Genomic DNA, 21602 nt, shown 5'->3' with positions numbered 1-21602 from the left:
AATATTTGCCTCTAATTATTAGAATTTGCCACACAATAAATTGAATCAACTCAAATGACACAGAATCGCAATTCTGGCAAACAAACATGAGATGACATCAGACACTGTCGGCCTTGTCCTGACAATTTCATGGAAAACATTACCATAGTCATTGAATACCAATGTCAGAAAAGCTTTAACAGCTTATATAATACACAAATGAATCATTTCAATAATGAAACAAAATGAATCAACAATTTCCAAGATTGTTCTTTGAGAAATCCCAGAGAAACAGTTTGTGCTTAATTAAATAATAAAAATAATTTTTCTGCTAAGCATTAATGAATATTTTTTAATAACTGGGAGTTAAAACACACCATTTAAATCTGCCTCTGTGGACACAAAACAGTGGTAATATAATTGCACGATGACATGCAATTGCTCTTATTACCTAAAACCAAAGAAAGAAAGAACAATACTATAAATGTGTTAGAGCTGTCTATTTACAGGACAGTGCATTCACATCAGATATGACTCAGAAACAGTATGTCATCATAGCAACATGCCTTATTCTACGGCTAAATATGGCATGAATACAATCATGATACTGTGATTCAACACTTGATGTATCGTTTCCCTTAATCCGTGCTCATTCACAGTTTTCGTTTTACTTTTATGTAAACTTTGTGATCATAAATGTTGTTTTTCACAAGTTATTTAAAAAACAACACTGTGGTAGAGAGGACAGAGAGTAGGAAGGACAGCAAGGAAACAGATGATGGTGACATATAGCAAAGATGAAAAGCAGGACGTCCAGATGTAATAAATTTGTTTTATTTGAGGCCGAAACGAGGTTATATTTAGGAATGCTACAGTGGTGACATTTCCAGCAAGGTTGTATTTGGCAGAATCTGCTCATCTCATCTGCGTCAATAAAGGACATAGAACATGTTGACATGACATGAAAACAGGGTTGTCCCTTTTATTTATTCATGTGGGCGTCTCTGTGAGTGAGGGGATTATGTTTCTTTTTTTTTAATTATAAAATATGTCCTTATCCATAATCTATGTACTTTGAGAGCAGATGATGAGTGAATATAGCTGACGACAGTAGCAACAAGAAAGGCATCATTGCGTTCAAATCTACGTGTTCAGTTGTCAAGAACACAAGATGTTTAACTTTTCAATTATGGTTTATTTAGTAATAACAAAGTGACTGTCCCTCAGTTTTTTTCCCAAAGTTGCATTGCATTCCATGTTTGTTTTTTAGCTGCATACTCCTGAGATGCCTACACATGATTAACGTGATTTCAAAAGAAAACTGCAATAATAAAATGTATAAAGTCTGGACTTAATGATTTTTGTGTTACCGCTAATAGCCCTAAAACAAAGAAACAAAACAAAAAGTAGATATACCTTATGGTATAACTTTATACAAGGAAAACATAAAACAAAAAATCCTATTAAGGGGCGGACACTGACAGAAACTCATCTGCATATTATAGTCAGTATTTATTACCCTCCTAATGTCATCTAAAAGTCCCCGGACACTTTACATCTTAGAACAGACAAGTTTTCTCTTTATAGTGCCACAACACCAGGATAATGTTCACTAAATTGGAACCAGACAAATTATTAATGATAATGTGATGTTTTAATTTTATACGAAACTACCAGCACATGCAGATTTTATATCCGCCATCTATATTTCATCTATTTACAAATGAAGCTTGTTGGCTCTCTTATCTTATCCTCTCTGGCTATTCAAAGTGATCCCACTGATTTGTGTGTTTTATACACATAAGAGCCTCATCTTCCACTGAGAGTGTGTGTTTTATGACTGCAACCTCCTGTGGTTGTATTCTAATATCTTTATGACTGAACAGCAACAAAGGGCAGGGCTGGCAAGCTAGACGAAAATCCAGAAAGAGAGGAGGGGAAGCAAAGAGAGGAGAGAGGAAGAATAAAGTGCGTGGATGCATGCGTTCACATTCGTGTGTGTGTTCCAGGCAATAGCTTCAAGGCTTCATACGCTAATTATTATTGTTAGGCGAGCGATTATTAAACTATTTGCATGATGAGTTTTGGCACCATGATTTCACTTGCAGCTTGCTTCACTCTAATGTGAAGTGACATTCTAATAAGAAGTGTCCCCTGTGTGATGATTGAGCAACATTAAACCAATATCCCACTGACATTCTCAATTCAATTAGTAAACACATACAGCCTCTGAGAGAGATGGTAAAAGTATACAGCATCTTTCAAACATGCGTACACAGGGATGTTACAGGTGCAGACACAGGGTGGGGGCAGATGCAGACATGTAGACCTACGTGTGTTCCTGAATGTTGAATGTTGAGCTGAGTCAGCATTTCCAACTAGGATATTTCAGTTTTCCTATTATTATTGTCCTCATCATCATCATCATTATCATCACATCATGAGTCATGGTCGCTATCTCCTCCTTTCAGCATATCTGAATATCTATCTATCTATCTATCTATCTATCTATCTATCTATCTATCTATCTATCTATCTATCTATCTATCTATCTACCTACCTACCTACCTACCTACCTACCTACCTACATATCCATCTATATATCTATCTACCTACCTGTCTGTCTGTCTGTCTGTCATTATCATTTTTATATGATTATATTATGCCTCACAGGCTAAATGCGGAGGCAGGGAGCATCTGCTACATGTATTGATTGTCCCTTTGCTGAAGCCATCACACACACTCTCCTCCCATGGCAATATACACAACATTGCAAAACACACGCACATTTGCGCAGCAATGGCAGTGAGGACGCTCCCTAGCTCCAAACTTACCCAAACTTTAACCATCACAACTAAATGCCTAACCCTAACCCAAGTATTAACCCTCAAAAAACACTTTTAAGGAGTGACAGAACATGAGGACCAGCCAAAATGTCCTCACTGGTTTATAAGATACCAATAAAAGAACACACACACACACAGCCTGGAGACTTACTCTAACCTTAACCGTAACTACTTCTGGCTTAACCCTGACTTCACCCTAACCACATAACACCTTAAAATGTAATAAATGACATTATGAGGACTTGTTTTTTTGTCCCCATAATGTGACTGTGTAAACAGCTTTTGGTCCCTACAACATGAGTAATACCTGGAACACACACACACGGGCAGACAAACTCCTACTAGTATTGATTTGTATTGAATGTGAGTCACGGCACATACAAAGACACACAGGTTAGTGTTATTGTTCAGTGTGTCCACTTGACTTAAAGTTCATGACAGTTGTACACGGGCAAAACCCATCATGAGTGCACTCTCATTTTCTACCTGGGAGTCGTGCAGGACATTGCGTCAGCGGTTGACTTGATTCTTCTGATAGTTTTCCATTCAGGTGAATTCTACTGAATTGTGAAGTTCCCTGCTTTGATTATGAATATGATTAAAACACCAAAATTCTGTCCGAAAATGCAAGGTTGCACAAGGATATGCACATATTTTGGACAACTTCTTCCTTGACAGGTGTTAAATAATGGATATTAAAAAAGGTCTAAGAAGACAGAAATAACAATCATCTAATTCCCAGCTCATATATTCGTCGAGTTTACAGCATGTTGCATAAGCAGATTGTCTTTTATTGATTTTTTTCTCCCTGTGGTTATCATTAATGAACAGGTCAACAGTGTTAAACTTGATTTATGATCTCACCTGTGCCACTAATGACTCTTACCCATCATCCCCATCATGCAGTTTAACATTCTGCAGGAAACCATTATGGCAATAGTCCCAGGAAGCGGCAGGTAGCGTGTGTAAGCTGGTGTGTGTGTGTGTGTGTGTTCTCGTCGCTGAGTGGGTCTGTTCTTTTTGGGAGGTCACTTCTGTAATCATAGATGGAGATTGTTATTTACAGATACGTGTAAAGGGCAAAGATTTTATTGTTTATACAAAATGTATAACAATACTGATTATTTGGTTACTTTTGCGTGTGTGTGTCTGTGTGTAAATATAGAATATAGATAGAATCATGGACTAAACTGGGTGGCCATAAAACACGAACAACCCCTTTAATGTGTGTGTGCACTGCAACGGCAAATCACATTCATTGATTAATCCCTAATTTTAGCTTTTCAAATTGACAAATACTTGACAAATATATGGATTTACAATGAAGAGTAAGACAAACGTTGATATAAGCTGCGTTTATGTTCACATCAATCAGTAAAAATTAGAATATGTAGTTTTTTTAAGAGAGATGAGTTATACAAAACCTTATGAAGTCAATTTTAGGTGCGTGAGGGTGCGTTCAGTTAAAGTCAAGCTTCCTCTGAGGAAAACAGGGTCAAGCCTTCTCCGCAGGAACATACTGCCAACAGTGTATGCTCAGCTCTTTGTTGGATGTATGTCAGCTGGGAGATTCAGTGTTTTAAAATATAGTATTTTGAAAAAATTGACTGGCCCTGTGATGGACTGGCAAACTGTCCAGAGTGTACCCGCCTTTCAACCCCCCTGCGGCTCTCAAGTGTAGGATAATGCAGTAGAAAAATGAGTGAAAAATTGCCTTAAACCATTATAAATGCTGTCAACTGGACTGCTGATGGAGCAATTCTAGTAAACTGTGGTCAAAATGAATTTCACGTCAGGCCCTTCCACCAAACTCCTGTTGTCACAGAATGCACGTGTTCTCTGCTCATCCTAGGACTGTTTGATGGTTCGGAGTCTATGTTTACAGCACAGATTCAGCAAAAACAGACTCTGAACTGACACCTATACTGTTTCTTAAAGGTGACATAGAATGCTTGTATCACACATATATGTTAGTTATGGAGGTCTACTTACATATATTAACTTGTTTTCACGGTTAAAAACCTCCTAATCGCTGCAAACGAGCCGATCAAAATATCTCCTCACTGACACTCTCGTCAGCCGCGCTGTTTCAGACCAAAACCACACCCCCAGAATATGGACTGTGTTGTGATTGGCCAGCCAACGTGAGCTTTTCTACTGTCCTGTGATTGGCCAGGTACCTGGAAGTGACGTATTAGATAGGCCAGCTCTCAGATACACAGCTCCCCCTCTGGCACGGTGGATGCTCGGCATCTCAGAAGCTACAACGAGAGTAGTTCTTCTTCATCTGCGGTTGAATGTACGCAACCGGATGTGCCCGGGCTAGTGCCCGCACCAGGAGGCGCTACGGTGGTGAGGATTTCTGATGACGACATCAAATTAAGGAAGTGCCGATCCGCTTCGCAGAGCCCAGGAAAACAATAAAACCCTATTTTCTCAGCAGTGGCTGTACTGTTTGTTCTGAGACTTTAGGGTTTCATAAACGAGGTAATGACGCAGATACACACACACAAACGCAGCGTTAATTGGAGCTTCCGGTCTATGTGGGCTTTAAAGGATTTTTATATTCAGGAAAGACTCACTCATGTGGAACCGCATTAAAAACCTTACAGTTTCACAAAATCATCGTTTTGATTTAGAAACTACATAGTGTACCTGTCCATTTGTTTTAGGTCCAATAATGCAACCTAAAGACTTTGGTGAGCATTTGTTCTTAACTTACCATGAGGTCAATATTTGTTAGGTTTTATTGTAAGGATGTATTTACTTTGGTCATCCTCCATCTTCTAACCTAGTGCAATCATCAGGTGACAGTGACACAGGCCTCATCACTTCCTGTTGAAGTCTGTCTCTTTTCTTTGGCATTCATCTCATTGTGACTTGTGCCTCTTTGTTTTTACCCCTCCTCTGTTGTGCATTGTTTGTGTTTTATTTTTTAAACGTTTGCTTTATTGCTGTACAACGGTGTTTCTCAGTCCTGGTCCTGGGGACCTACTGTCCTCCATGTTTTAGAGGTTTCCTTGCGCCAACACACCTGATACAAATAAATCGTTATCAGGCTTCTGCAGAGCTTGATAACGAGCTGACCATTAGAATCAGGTGTGTTGGAGCAGGGCAGTGCTGTACGGCACTTTGGTCAACAATGTTGTTTTTAAATGTGCTTTATAAATAAATCAGATGGGATTGGATGTTTACAGCAGGCTGGAGTTGTTGGCATTGTCTCAAAACTATATAAATAAGGTCCAATATTGTGTTTTATAATACAGTTCGTGCTGATGTTAATATGTTAACATGTGGAACAAGATACATTATATATCTTTGTTGGCTTTGAAATGTTAACTTTGCCACTGTGGCCGTGTTAATAACACATATTATTTGATATATATAAAAAAAATCCTCTTCCGGTCTGGAGAGCTATCAATAAATTAAGTTATCTGGGAAAAAAAATAAAAAAATTAAGAGTAGAAGTCTATAGAAAAAGTTGTAATAGCAGGCGACATTGTTGCCAGATGGAACTAGACACAGCACGTCTTCTGTGCACCTCCTTTGTCAAAGTCCTGCCTTTAAAACACAAAAACTGTGGACTGTCTGAATCTCAGTGAAGGAGAGAGCGCTCGTGTCTGGAAGGAAAAAAAACATTACCATGGGGATTTTTCACGATTATCAAGATGTGCAACCGATACAAAACTGGACTTTACTATAGCTTCAACACAGTGCTGTTTAAATATTATTTTACAGACCATACAAAGCTTATCATGTCACCATGTTTTCTCTCTTGTCGTGAAGCAAAAATAAAAATGATGTTGCTGTTGTGTGGTTTACCTCTCTGTGTGGAGTTTCCATAGGAACCATGCTCAAATAATGTCCATGTTTTGTATTGTCTCTAAAGAGGCTTTGCTTCATTTATTTGCTGCATGAAATGTATACACTATAGGCTACTAAATCCTACTTTTATGTTGGCTCTCTTATTGTTTTCAAGCTTCCAATGACAGACTCCCCAGAGTCTGCTCTTCCACTTCTTTCCTGATGCCTTTGCCACGCACCGTCTCCTTCTTCTACACAAGTTATCAGCTAATTGGTAACAAGTTATGAATGAAACAATAGTCCAAACATCAGACAGAGGATAATTCCCAGACACGCTGTTTTAACATTCAGGAAGATTGTTAGTCACACTGTAAGACTGTCAGCTTGTCTGTCTTTGTTCTTAATGAAACAAAAGTGTCTCTGCAGAGTGGCTCACATCCAATTAAGCCACTCTTTCTCCCTATTTTCCTTCCTCCCAGGAGACTGAAGACACTGCAGCAAGATCCACACGAAAGCAAGAAAACTGTCATTTAGAATATTTATCCGAGCTAAGAACAAACTCAGGAAAACATGTATTTGTTGACGTGTTGACGGGGTGAAACTCTACAGCAACAAGCAGCTGGACAGCCGAGGGCTTTACGCAGCTGGTAAGTGGTGGTGATCAAACACAGGCGCGTGTCATCAGCTAGTGCCACTCCTGCTCCTGCACACGCACAACGAGGGAGAGAGTTAAAACAAGGAGTGGAATGGCGGAACCATGACAATTAATTAATTCATCATCACGAGGTTCACTGGGGGGCAATTCCGCCATGGCAATTCTGTTTTTGTAAAAAAACCTTCAAAGCTATAAAACAAAACAAAAAAAATCTAACTAATGTCAGTTCACTCACCATAGTGTGGGGGCAGTAGATAATGATTATTTTATTGGATTTCTTTGTCAATATGAAGAAACACAAGTCATGAAATAAATCACTATGGGGAAAAATGTTTACAATTTCACAAGGTCAGAGGTGAAGTGTGCAGTCGATACTCTAACACTCACACAGGTTAGCAGCTTGTAAGATAAAGACCAGCAGATAATGTGTTGAAATCTTTGCTTCTTGCTCAATAAAATGCAACTTATCATTGCTAATTCTTTTTTTTAAGTTTGTATGGTTTGGATTCACTTGGGTTCCCCTGCTGTGACTTATAAGTGAACTTTGCCTGCAGTTCAATACCATTTTATGAGGTTTTAAAGTGTGAACACATTGAATTTAGATAAAGCTTCAGTCAGAAATCATGTCAGTCACTGGAAAATCTTTTTGTGAATTTATTGCATCTATTGTCTGACTCTTATAGATCATTTAATTTGGTTGGTGTATCTAACACTGACATGAAAGCAACACTTTGAAGAGATTATACTGAAACAGCCAATAAGAGACACACACACACAGAGCTCTTGTTCTTCTGTGCAAGATGTTCCACTTTTCTTTCTACTGGACTTTAGCAAGTTATGTGTTGTACTATATGTTTTTTAACAAAATGGTTCTTGTTCAGGGCTGCATGGTGCAGCAAATAGTTTAAGGAGAACTTGTTCTAGTACCCATTTTCGACTTCTTGTTGGTTAACCAGCACATTATGTAATTATTATGCTGCCTTGCCTTCATCACTGTGTGTCACTCGTGTCGTGGGTGACATGAAAACATAACCAACATTTCGTTATATTTCAGATTTATGCACTAAAGTTTTAAAATGACACATTTCAAGTTGAATCAACTTGGGATATAAAAAAAAAGAAAGCTGCATATACTACACTAAATCCCTCCATGATGTTTTATAATACAGGAGTAACTGACGTACTCACAAATACGTGAAGAAAACATGCTGATAATAAAAAACTAATCAGTGACAAATGACACGGTTTAAGGCTCGGCTGATTAGGAATGTGTTTCACACTGAAACTTGGCTTCCCTGATTGGGATTGGAGGCATAAATCAGAAACGTGCCTCTAACAAAGTGCAGCAATAACACAGTAACGTCTCTGTGGTCAGAAGGTGACATCATGTATTATCATGTCTCTCTCTTTCTTCCCCTCAGCTGGTCTTTAAGGTGGCATGCTTTCATTTCCCAGTTTCAGCGTCGTCTTTTGACTTGTATGTTTGTGTCACCTCTTTATTGGTGAGAAACACACACACACACACACGTCTGGCCAGTTCTGTTTTCTCCTGAGTCGTTTTCTTCAAACCTTTCAGTGGGTGTTCGGACTTGTATTGATTTCACAACCATAGAGAGCAATAAGGACATAAGGAAAGCTGTGAGTAACAGAGTGTGTGTGTGTGTGTGTGAGTCAGTGATCTGTTGTGGCTGTTATTTCATTATCTGTGTGATGATGGATCACACACAAAACGGCCTACAGAGACCAATCTACTGTTGACTGTGGTGCTGCTACCGGGCTCTCTCAAGTAATCATTTCATCATTAGAAATTTGGTTTAGTTTAAATTTCATTTTGCACAAAACATAAAATAAATAACACTGAACAGGGAAAAAAAAAAGAGATTAGATTAGAAAACTTGCTAAAAAAGACATGGTATCATAAAACGTATGAAGCATAAATGTCACATAAAGCAGAACAATAATGTTGTACAAATTCCTAAAACATATGAATCTACCTCATCAAATACTCCAGGCCTGAAGTTATCAGAATCAGATTGTCATAAAAGCATTATTATACAGCTCAAACCTGTAAAAATGACTCCCTGTGCTCCCTGTAATCAACATTTTTTTTTTTGTTTTACTGTACCTTGCAGTTGTAGCCTTAAAGAACTTAATGATTACCAATCTACATCCATTTTTAAGGTTATAATCTCATTATCTTTGTTGCACAGATGCAAATTCTGGAAGACAGCGCAGCACTCTGCTGCAGATCCATCATTCTCCTGCACTAGTTGTGGGAACCAGTCTGCGTTTATACTTTGCAAACTCGAAAAATGCACAACACGTACAGTATGCACAGTATTACTGTATGTACATGTGATAGATCACAATCATGTATCCGAGTCTTTGTGTTGTCTTTCTGAATGTACGGTATTTATGAGTCATGTGTTTTGTGAGAGCTGGAGAGAGCAGCCTCTCACCACTCTATTTTCAACACACTTTCTTCATTCAACCAGTCAGTGACAGACTGCCTGAGGCATCTAATATAACTGTCTAAACTAACTGTCAAAAGAGGAGAAGGAGGAGGAGAAGAAGAAGGAGAAGGAGATGGAGAAATACAGAATAAAAGTGGTAAAGGTGACAGTGACATTGATTACAACACAGATATTGTCCACCATCATATTCAGGGATTTCCTTTAAGTGCCTCAGTGTAAATGATTGGCCAGACTGCAACCAGCTGAGCTTTCTGATGATAAATTGGGCTTTGAAAGTTAATAATCTGGATTCATCTGCACCTGCTGTCCCTGGATTAGACAACTTTAGAGCCTGCACCTCTCATATCACTGTAAACAAACACGATATCAAGAGTTCATTTCTCCTCTGTTTAAACAACTGCCCCAAACTCTCTGTCACTACTGTTGCATTACATACAGACACATACACACACACTGTAGAACACAAATGTAGAATCTCAACTCATGTTATTTCCCCAGATAAGCTACTTTTTTTAAGATAAATTGATACAACACTGGGCCTGAACTCTCTCTCACACAGAGATCACTTTATTTTGATTTAAAAAGCTGCCAAATTTTCAATCTACCTTTAAAATATGAAGAAAAATATATATATATATATTTGTGAAGACATTTGCCAGATTTATGACAGAAGAACACAGCAACATTCATCGACTTATTGACTTATTTCCTTTGAGAACCACAAACAACAGACAATATCACGCAGCAACACCCGTGGACAATATGTTCAAGACTAATAATGAAAGGTCAAGAAGTCCTCATGTCAGGGGGAGACAAAAATGTGGAAAATTTACCTTCACACTTAAACTTCGTTATTTTACATTCATTGCAATCGTCCTTCTGGCTCCTGAGCTGCCTCACATAAAAACATCAGACAATCATGCTTCGTTTCGAAGCATTATACACTTACCTGCCACTTTATTAGGTACAGAGGAGGAAACCTAATAAAGTGGCAGGTGGTATCGACATCTCCACAATTTGATGACGACAAGCTTTGCAGCAAATGTTAACGTAAATATAAAAATGTCTTGATGTGCACTCCTTGATGTGCATTTAAATTAAAACGGTGATTGTCAGTATAAACAAATAATAATCCAAATTTTGTTGTGACAACGAAATATTTATATATTATTTATGAAGCACTTTGAATCTAGCATCGAACGTGATGAACATATTATTATATTCAGATGGTTTCATTTAGATTTTGATCAATCTGTCTGTGCCTACGTTCCCCCTCTATTTTCATCTGTGCCTCTGACCTTTAATTCATCTCCGACGACACAGAACCAGTCGGGTGATTAGAGGAGAAAAGAGGGTCCATCCACTGAAGAGGTGTTGACCCTCACAAACACAACAAAGCAATTAAGTCGAGTGCCGTGACTCACAATGAGAGGGAACGGGGACACGTGGAGAATCAACATGAATGCATTCCTTGGAGAAGTGTGACGTGCATGCAATGTTTGAAACTATGCTGTGACTGTGAAGCACAGGTCTGTGTGTGTCTGTGTGTGGGATGCCCTGTTTGGATATTTTAAGACTGTCCGTGCATTCCACTGCTGTACATTACCATAAGTGATGATCAACTCGGCATGAAATGGAAAACACTTTGGTTTCAGGCCATTTTTCGTCAGAATTACTAATGCCACTTCAGTTTATATCCTTTAATATTCTCATGTTTGTGGAGGAAAAGCTTTTGTTTCGGTTCTCGTGTCTGAAAACTGGAAAAAAAAAATAAAAATCATTAAATATACAAATTTCACTAAATTATGTCATCTAGGAGCTAGTTTATATTGCGTAAACTAGATTTCTTTGTAGTGAAATTCAACAATCAGCTAATTATTTTTGAGCGCAGTTTTACATATTCAAGGCAACACTCAGAAAAGCAAGTTTACTGTTAGGTTGACTATAGGTGTTCTATTCTGGTGTCTCAGTAAGTCCTGATAGGGCAGTGATGAGCACCTAATCAATTCATTTATCCTTCATTTCCTGTGTTCTTGCTACTGTGTCATGGTTAATGTCAACATACAACCAAGTCCACATCTAACATCACATCACTGTCTTGGTTTTTTTGGATGGATTCAGTGGATGTAAGGCCAAGCTGTGCTCACTCTGCCATCTGCTGGCCCACACGGTAATGACTTCAGACAGTGTGATGCACTTGTAGGCTGTATAGTTTGAACTTGACTGGGTTTTTAAAGTTTGACAGTGACAGCCTTGGTTTAGGTTGAGATGTGGCATTATGTGTGATCCTTTATCAGCGGCTGGCATTAACAAAGCCGTGAGTATTAAGTAGTGAGTGAGCTCATTGTTGTCAATAACAACAAAACACTGGCTGGTTCTCTCATCCGTCCTTCCCTCTCCACTCACACAATGACACGCACACATGCTGCTGCACAGAGTCTCCAAAATAGCGAACATTACTCAAAGGCCACAATAAAGGCCTCTCAAAACTAAAAATAGACACGTCAGCCTCAACATGAATGTTTTTTTTAATTGCACTGCTACTCAACATAAACCCCATAAAAGCATATGAGGCGAAGTAAAGTTTCATCAAGCGTAGCCTGACGGGCGAAACAAGAAAGTGAGCTCACCAGTGTTCATCTGGTCCGTGAGTAAAACACTTCTCTGTTACTGTTCTGACTGAAACCCAGGATGTTCCTTTGCAGCCGTTACGAGCCCCCAAAAATGTGAGCATAGCAATGAGGCTGTTTTTGCAACTTACGTTTAGCCTCCTTTAACGAGTGGTTTGCAGAATCAATCAATCAAAATCAGCCTTTATTTATGTAGCACCTAACATCACAAGATTAAAACATAACAAATGACGGAGGGAGGAAATTAACTGAATATGAATATAAAAGAGTAGCTTTATGTCCAGTTGTTAGAGCTGCTGCATGTCTTGCTGTGTCCATGTGAGCAAAGACACTCCGAGCAAAAAGTGTGGCCTGGTAAATGTTATTGAATTTTATATTGATTTACTGTTCACGGCATGTGATAAACAGTAGATAAAAGCAGTATGGAGAATATATATCTTCATCAGACCGTAACACTCATATGTCTGGATTCAGCATTTATCAGCAGACAGAGGTTGTCTTACCCATGGACCTCTGAAATTAAGTCCTCGGGGGAGGAGAGTGGATTAGTCGACTTGCAGTTATTTGTTCTGTTTGGCCAAAAGCACTCTTGATGTGCCCAATAACATGGATTAAATTTTTTTGTGAAACAGGTGAACAATAACTGTTTTCCAGAGGAGAGGCTGGGAAAATGCGTTACTTTACCGTCCTAACTCTGCACATGATCATGACTGTGTGTGTTCTGCTGCAGAAGCTTTTCCTCATAAAACATGAGAACTTCAGAGCATAATCACATTATTACTATAATCACACGCTGCTTCCAAACATGGGGGTTTTATTTTGTCATTGCTTTGACTCAAAGAGGGCCCTAGCAGCAGAAATGACATACTACTGACTGATCAGGTGACTTTAATCAGGCGAGAATGTTGTGCATTTGTGTGTCTGTGTGTGTGTGTGTGAAACTGGTATTCCTTATGTTGTGGGGACCTAAATCTGTTCACAGTCACATCATGGGGACTTGTCTTCCTTATGGTTTCCATAATGTAAATGACTACATTTTAAGGTGAAGACATTAGGGCCAGTAGTAGTTATGGTTAAGGTTAGAGTAAGTCTCCAGGAAACGTATGCAAGTCAATGTAATTCCATGTCTTCTGAAGTCATGGAAACCAGAGTGTGTGCATCTCAGATGTTAGGCAGGTGCTAACGACAGGTTTAGGGGGAAAGTCCAATCAACAGTTTAGCAGCCGCTAATGACAGTGTTAGGAAACAGGTTAATGTTAGCCTGGAGTAGAGCTAACAATAACCAGGAAAGCCTGAGACTCTCTCACTCTCTCTCACACACACAGACACACACACACACACACACACACACACACACACACACACACACACACATTTGCTCAGCATTCATAATGAGGACACAGACATAATGCATATATAATATAATGCCTATAGCCCCTTACCCTAAACTTAACCATTACAACTGAATGCCTAACCCTAACCTAAACCCAATTCTAACCTTAAAACCAGGTCTTAACCCTGTGAGGACCAAAATGTCCTCACTCTGTATCGTTTTCTGGTCCTCACAAAGACACCCATACAAACGTATAGTTCATATGGCTCATAATGGTCATAATGAGCAGTTACATGACCATTACATTGTGCACTATTATTAATACAATAAATGAAATTGATGAAAGCCCATTTAAAAGCTATACAGCCTATTATATCCATGACAATGTACCGCATGACGTGCATTATGCTGACCTGCTGTTCAAATTATGCATGTGCAGAGTTGAGCGGTGCAAACTCTGCAGATCATAATGAGAGATAACTATGACTGATCTGCGCTCATAGTGAACATTTAAACTGTAATTATGCTAATATGGGTATGGGTCCTGCAGGGCATTATTAATTATAAAGCACTTTTCACACACAAAGGTACATGTAGATTTAAGATGCCGCACACACCCAAACAACAGGGGGAAAAGAGACTCCTTAAAAAGGAGATAAAGAGAGTAATAGGAAAGAAAAAAGGTATGAAAAAATGTTATGAATTAAAGACAGAACACCAGCTTTGAGTGCAAAGTTTCAGCTTTTCTACTTCACAAAAGTGAAAAGTGAAAAGTGCTTTCTCTTCCCGAGACCTTGCCTGCAGCTGAACAAGTGAGGAATTTTAAATAATTCAGACAAACCTCGGCGAGCAAATCGGTATTTAGGTAGACACAACAGGAACAAGAGCCTCGCTCTGGAAAGTCAATGCGGCACACGTGTCCCCATTCAACACGACCACCCCGCACAATCTGAAGATAATCAAAGCTATTTTCTCCCTCAAATAGCACCACGGCTTGAAGGTTGACATAGAAACTCTTGAAATGACATGCATTGTTACTGAGTAGCTGCTTAAGGGGCACCGAGTTAAAAGCTTGTCCTAACAGCTCTAATGAACCTTTTAAAAACCAACTACATTACCACACGTTATTGTGCACATGTTGCGGCTTAAATATTTTAATGTATGAATGCCATTTGTCCACAAAGCACACTCATGCTGTTTCTTTCACTTTCTAACACAAACGGGTGTCCCACAGATTTTTATCTTTTATACCTGTGACCTTGCAGCTTCTGGCACATCCGAGTATTTTTATTCCGCCACTTAAAGGTTTTTGATTCAACTGTTCAACAAACTTTTTTTCCTGTTCAAATACCATTCATGGATTGGTCAATGGGTTATGTAAGTTATTGTAAAACTTTGTTAAAAAAATAATAAAATTATAGTTATCAATATACAAGATCCCATGGATGATACCAACACTGAACACATGCATCGCTGGCATTTGGATTAGAATGAAGAATGAGTCATCTTCTACCACTTTACCATGTGAGTGACCAGAAACTCTGATGTCCACACGAGTTTAAAACACTAACTTTTCCTCTATGGACTTTGGTGCAGGAGCAGTTTACAAATGTCTGTCTAATGGCTAGATAAAGTGGCAAATATAAGATATTGCTGGTTTCCTGCTGGCAATCATATTTCCAGCGAGACCAGACCTTCTTCTTCTTCCTTTGGCTTCTCCCATTAGGGGTTGCCACAGTAGATCACCAGTTGTCCTCATGTCCTCCTTCACAACATCCTTGAACCTTCCACTTATGAGGTGAGGTGTGCGATTATTTCCACATACAATACCACAGTTCCTCTCTTGGCACCCGGTCATAAACTTTCTCTAGATCCACAAAGACAGTGCAACTCCTTCAGGCCTTCTGTAGACTTCTCCATCTGTGGTTTTTATCTTCTTCATTTCTTTACTTAACCGAGATTCAACAATTCTTTCCCACATCTTCATAATGTGGCCGGTCAACTTTATACCCATGTAATTACTACAGTTCTGCACATGACCCTTGTTCTTGGAGACTGGTACCATCACGCTTCTTCTCCACTCCTCAGACATGTTCTTGCTCACCAAGATTGTTTTCCTGGACATCTCCATACCGCCACAGGTATGTCATCTGGACCCAGCTGCCTCTGGTCACTCTTCACTACCTCTCTTGGCTCCGACTTCCTCTGCCTGGTTTCCAAAGTCATCCTACAGACTGCACCATCCGATGCAGCCGGACCATGTTCTCCCCTGGCATCACCTTGCATACTCCTTTCTCCTACAGATTGCATCTTCTGCATAGTATATAATCTACCCCCACTCTTATAGGTCACCCTATGCTCCGCCCTCTTCCTGAAATATGTATTTATTTTTCTCTCCTTTAGCCCATACCTCCTCGTCACCACTGTTCCCTTCACCAACCATTGAAGACCACTCCAATCACCACTCTCTTCCTACCAATCAATCAGTGCCTCATGCGACCTTTACAATGAAGTCACGCTGTTTTGGTGATTGAAATGATTCGTCTTTGGCCTCGTCTTTCAGACTAAAAACAACAATATTTATCTGTGATCTGTTTCCACAGCGTTTGATTCTGCTGCACGTGCAGACACACATAGTTAAGACACATTAGGCGGAGTGAGGCTTCACATACTGACCCACTTTGGACTCACTCTGTCAGAACCACACACCGGTTATATCAGCTGCATGTTGCCTCTGCTCTTTCAGGGATCATATTTTTCTCTCCGACTCCATCCGTGTTCCTGTGTGTGGCCTCATATGTGTATTTGTGAGCGTCAGTGTCCATGGAAAGGCTCGGACACGCATCACTCAAGAGCTTCTCCAGCTTCTTCTTCCTACTAGAAACCACAGCTTGAATGCATTCGTATGTGTGCATGCTTTTACTTATGTGTCTGCAGTGTTTGTTCCACTATTGTTTTCTGATTTCTGAGTGCTGCACAGTTAAAGCTCTCACCTTTGTCCCAACCTTTTCTCACCTTCTCATATAGGGCTACACCTATCCCAGTTTAGTATGTGTGTGTGTGTGCGTGTGTGTGTGTGTGTGTGTGTGTGTGTGTGTGTGCACCTTTGTGTCCTCTGTTGCGTCAGTGGCATCAGTTTTTGAGACTCCTCCTCCTTCCTGTGTGTCAGTATAAAGTGAGGTCTCTCTCCCTCTTCCTCTCACTCACTTACACTCATTCACTCACGGCCTTGACACAGGAGGAGCAAAGCTCAGCATCTTCAGACTCTCTTACGACGACTGCAGGTAAGATTTACATACATTTAACTGATATGAGCTTTTGTCTGTTCGTGGATCCTATTAGTAATTTATTAAAACACTTTTTTTTTGACTGTTTTGAGTGTTTAAAGATGTAAATTTAGATTTAATACAAATACGATCAAATGTTGTCCTTTCCATCAAGAATTATTGCAAGAGCAATAATCAAACTTTCACTTATGATTACAATTAAACTACGTGTACATACAGTATGTAACATCTGAGACACAACATAATGTGTTCCGGCTGCAAATATATATTTTTATACATAAAAATGGGAGCTGAATATCAATCTCTGAACATGGAAATATTAAAAATTATTTTTTTTCTCTCTCTCTCTCTCCCTTTGCTGAAGAGGAGGAGGAGCAGCAGGAGGAGAGGGCTTTCACACACACAATATAATAACACTCCATTACCAGCCTAGTGAATAATGAATGAGAGACAATCACCAGCTTCTAACAGGAATTATATTAGCATCAACAGAATGACTATTTACAACCACACAGTGTCTCTTTAAACAGACATTATTCAGAGGGGCTGTTGTGTTGAGCTACAGTGTTAATTCTACACAGATATATATACTTGTTTGTTTGTTTTTAAAAAGTACTGAATCAAAATCGAAATTTCTGTATAGCCCAATTTTAAAAAATTACAGTTTGCCTCAGTGGACTTGACAGTCTGTTCTTGACGGACATCCTCCATACTTAGAAACACAGTTGAGGTGAAACAACCCCCTAAGAGATGTCATTTTCATGTGCTCTACTGTAGATCGCAAACTATAACTACAGGGAAACTCTGGAGTCTGACTGAGCGATGTTCACATCTGTACAGAGAAACAGATTCAGATCAACGAGTCTGGTTGAATCTAACTAACTCTGTTTTTCTTCCTCTCATTCCGGGCAATGATAAATAATTCCACCAATGTCTTGCATTTCTTACACATCTTTTATGTGAGTGAGTGAATAAAGAAACGAAGAATTCATTTAATTTGCCGCATTAACATTCGATCTCCCTTTTAAAATAAACGCCACACAAAGCAAAATTAAGGTTTAGAGATAATTGGTGTGTTTCCCTATGGATTCTGCAGATGCTAAGTCATCACAACTCCACCCTACACCACCACCGTGTGTGTGTGTGTGTGTGTGCCTGAGGTTAACCATCAGACGTAAACTGTTCCTCCACTACACTCCAATAAATGTGAAATGATTGATTTCTGCTTTCCTGACCCATCACCTGCAATTGTTCCGGCCCTCAGACACAAAAACCGACAATAAAAGAGAGGAGAGACAGCGGCGAACAAATCATCTGAGGGGGAACATTAAGTCCACCAGTGGATTTATTTTGACTTTGTTGTCTAATCTTCTCTTCTCTTCTTTCTCCACCTCCAGTCATGAATGTGGGGATATGTGTGTGTGTTCTCCTGGCTGCTCTGTCAAGTGGTTCTCTGAGTCTGCCCTCACAGTCCACCGTAAGACACACAGATGCTCAAATTATGAACTTGCATATATGTACATCAAACTAACTTGATTCAGCTGAAGTCATTTAGATAAGCATCAGTTTTCGGATTTGCTAAGAAACACAATAATATATATATTTTTTCTTTGAGTCACAGAGGGCTGAGGTTGAGGCTCTCATGTCAGACAGCCCACCTCCCCCATCGCCCAACCACACACGCCTGGCTCGTTCAGCTGCAGCGCCCCCCTCAGGACGGCTCGCCAACTACAACCAAGACACAGACTCCAAGAACAGCCTGAGCCAACTGCTGGCCAGACTCATCTCCAGGAAAGGTGAGCAGTGACGACGAACAGCCCGCCCGACTCCACTCAGGACTCAGGAGACAGTGAAAGTCGTATTACACTCGGATCACCCCTCTGGTCGTGTTCTTTCTCCTGCTGACTTGCATCCTCCTATAATCTGTCCGCCCTCATGCTGTTCCTGAGTCCCACCATCTGTTATTTCCCACCTCTCCCCCCCAGCATCTCCCCTCCTCCCCTCATTTTTCCATACCTCCGCCTTTTCCACTTGTGCTTGCTCCTCTTCATTCCATCCTCACTGCTGTCACTCTGCATTCCTCCTTCACACACCTCCCCGTCTCCTAATCGCTCCGTCTTTGTCTCACAAACACATAAAAAACAGGGAAAAGAAACAGAATAAGTCAGCATGGCTTACAGTCTACACTCAGTAGAGGAGCAGATACATATTTGCCCTCAGCGCCATTCACCTCCCGTCTCCATCTCCTCCAGGTTCTTCCTACCAGACCAGATCATCCCTCACCAGCAGAGCCAGCGGTCTGTCCCCGAGCCACAGGATAAAGGACAGAGATTATCTCGGATGGATGGACTTTGGGCGACGCAGCGCAGAGGAGTATGAATACTCCTCCTAATGGAGCAGCAGCCACCCCAAACCCACCAATAAAAAGCTCACAAAAATAAAGAGCCCTTTTCACACTGCACTTAACTGTTTACCCAGGGCCGATTTAATCTTAATATCAGTGTATCATCAAACAATAAACAGAGAGTAAAGTCATTTAGCAAAAGGGCACAAAGCAATCTCTGCCCCTGCACTCAACTTCCCTAAAGTGCTCCAACAGCACTACAGTTAAACATTAAACCTAATGGAAAAAGGCTGATAATATTCTGTATTTTTGATATGTCAAGAATTTCTATGAAACGGTTAAACCCAGTTGTGTGTTAGTCCATCTCTTAGCAGGTTCTGACCCCGAGCTCCTGAAGATTCAGATGTTTGGCCAAGAAGATAAATATATACTGTTATTCCGAAAGAAAAGTTTATGTTTATGCCTAAAACAAAGTTGTAGTTTTCAACCCATGTTACTCAAGGAGAAATAAATACTGTTTTTGTTTGGGGGGGAGGATTTTAAGAGGTGGATTAATACAGATTTGGTGTTTACAGTAACAATGTAACAATATGTATGTGTGACTGAAATAGAAGTTTATACACAGACGAATACACTATGTCATCATTTGTCCACGCAGTAAAAACCAATTCACTGCCATAATTACCAGACTGGATTTGTCCTTTAAGACCAAATGGTATTAACGGCTCAACATTGTGCAAATAACAACATCTAATAGAACCATAATGATAATAATTATTAGTTATCCTCACCAACAATAGCATACTCATCCCAGGGAGAAAGATTAATGTGTCAAAAGTGGAAATGTCTCGTTTCCCTGACTGTGCAGAATGTTTCTGAGGCTTTCAGTTGGACCTTAATGAGCTTCTACATTGTTTTTGGCAAAATTAAGCTAAGCAAGAATTAAATCTGTATTTTTGATTAGCACTTTGTCTAAAGCCCTGTGCATTTAGAGAATTAGATTTGGAGACAGATAAAGTCTGCTGAAGGAAACCCTGGGCTAAAAATGTGCAGTGTGAAAAAAGCACAAGATTCGTTTTTGGAAAGCACAAGGAGTCGTTTCAATCATTGCTTAATGGACATTAAAAATCAGGATTACACGTATACTGTAGATATGAATAGAATAGAGGGGGGGGGGGGGTGTTCTATTTTGAAAGATCATTGTGTATGTATGCAAAAGATGAAGTCTGTATGTTTTAAACTTTTCAAAATAAAGCTCCATTATTTGACCTCAGCAAAAAACAAAAAAGCATTTGTTTTGAGATAATGAATCCACGGTGTGTGAAGGAAACAGCTGGCGCGATGATCCCCAAGCATTTCATTTTCACAAAATAGCGAAACACTGGCTGTCGTCGCGCTGTATGATCGTCCTCCCATATGAGCACTTGGTCTACAGAAGAACCGACACTCCATGTCGAGGTCTAATCCCGTCTAAGACAAATGCTCACACCTCGTTGTCTTTCTCCCCCTGAGGCATCAAACTGACCTTTGACACAGTACAGGTTTTATCATCTTACAGGGGACTTTAACTCTTTCTTAATTGTAATACACAGATCAAGATGTTAAATGTCCATTATCACAACTCAATATTAACCCTCACCAGTAAATATTAAGCTCACATGAATCGCAAATACTGGGCCTGGTCTGTGTCATCATCACTACAATCGTAAACATATAATCAATCAATAAATAAAGATAGATAAGTAAATAAATAAATAAAATGCACACTGTTGTCTTGGAGAGATGCTTAAAGTCTAGACTTATCACCTGACCAGCACAACTCACTGGTCAACACCACTAGGTGGCACTAATGTGGTTGATGGTAACAGATTTAAAGCTGTAGTGTGTAACTTTTAACTATTAAACAACTTTCCTTAACATTTAAACCATTGTTAGACGAGTTTAAAGTCAGTTAGACCCACACGACTCTCTGTGTCCGATTCATTTTACAGTACGACTTATGCTAGTAAAGTGAGAAAACTTAAGGTTAAGGAATTATCCCCGGTTCTCTGAAACACGAATAAGGTAGTGAGAAACCTGAATGAATGCTGAAAGAGAACAGTTGAAATATGGACCTCGAGTTGTCTTTTCTGCTGGATCACCTGAGGCATGAGGTAGCGTCACTAGCAGTGTTTTTGGGACAAAAGTTACACACTGGGGCTTTAAACGTGCAAATCAAATGCTCACATGCCTTCCGCCACATCATGTAGT

The 21602-nt window shown here is 39.7% G+C and overlaps 1 protein-coding gene across 1 annotated transcript; it reads left to right on the top strand.

Annotated features, from left to right (window-relative positions):
* The first annotated feature begins 16914 nt into the window (after window positions 1–16914).
* On the top strand, window positions 16915–20619 carry LOC131471444 (cholecystokinin-like). Its single transcript, XM_058647998.1, has 4 exons — window positions 16915–17005; window positions 18406–18485; window positions 18630–18804; window positions 19261–20619. The coding sequence occupies exons 2-4, from the start codon at window positions 18408–18410 to the stop codon at window positions 19398–19400; spliced, it is 393 nt and encodes a 130-aa protein (XP_058503981.1). The 5' UTR covers window positions 16915–17005; window positions 18406–18407; the 3' UTR covers window positions 19401–20619.
* The last annotated feature ends 983 nt before the right edge of the window (window positions 20620–21602 follow it).

Source organism: Solea solea, chromosome 13 (assembly GCF_958295425.1).
Source record: "Solea solea chromosome 13, fSolSol10.1, whole genome shotgun sequence".
Taxonomy (NCBI): domain Eukaryota; kingdom Metazoa; phylum Chordata; class Actinopteri; order Pleuronectiformes; family Soleidae; genus Solea; species Solea solea.
This window is presented reverse-complemented; position numbering and strand designations above follow the sequence as displayed.

What these genes read in the sequence shown, in the direction of transcription:
- LOC131471444 (XM_058647998.1), top strand. Translation starts at nt 18,408, where the DNA reads ATGAATGTGGGGATATGTGTGTGTGTTCTCCTGGCTGCTCTGTCAAGT. An exon ending in GTCTGCCCTCACAGTCCACC is followed by an intron (nt 18,486 to 18,629) that starts GTAAGACACACA and finishes TTTGAGTCACAG; the next exon opens with AGGGCTGAGGTTGAGGCTCT. An exon ending in CAGACTCATCTCCAGGAAAG is followed by an intron (nt 18,805 to 19,260) that starts GTGAGCAGTGAC and finishes CATCTCCTCCAG; the next exon opens with GTTCTTCCTACCAGACCAGA.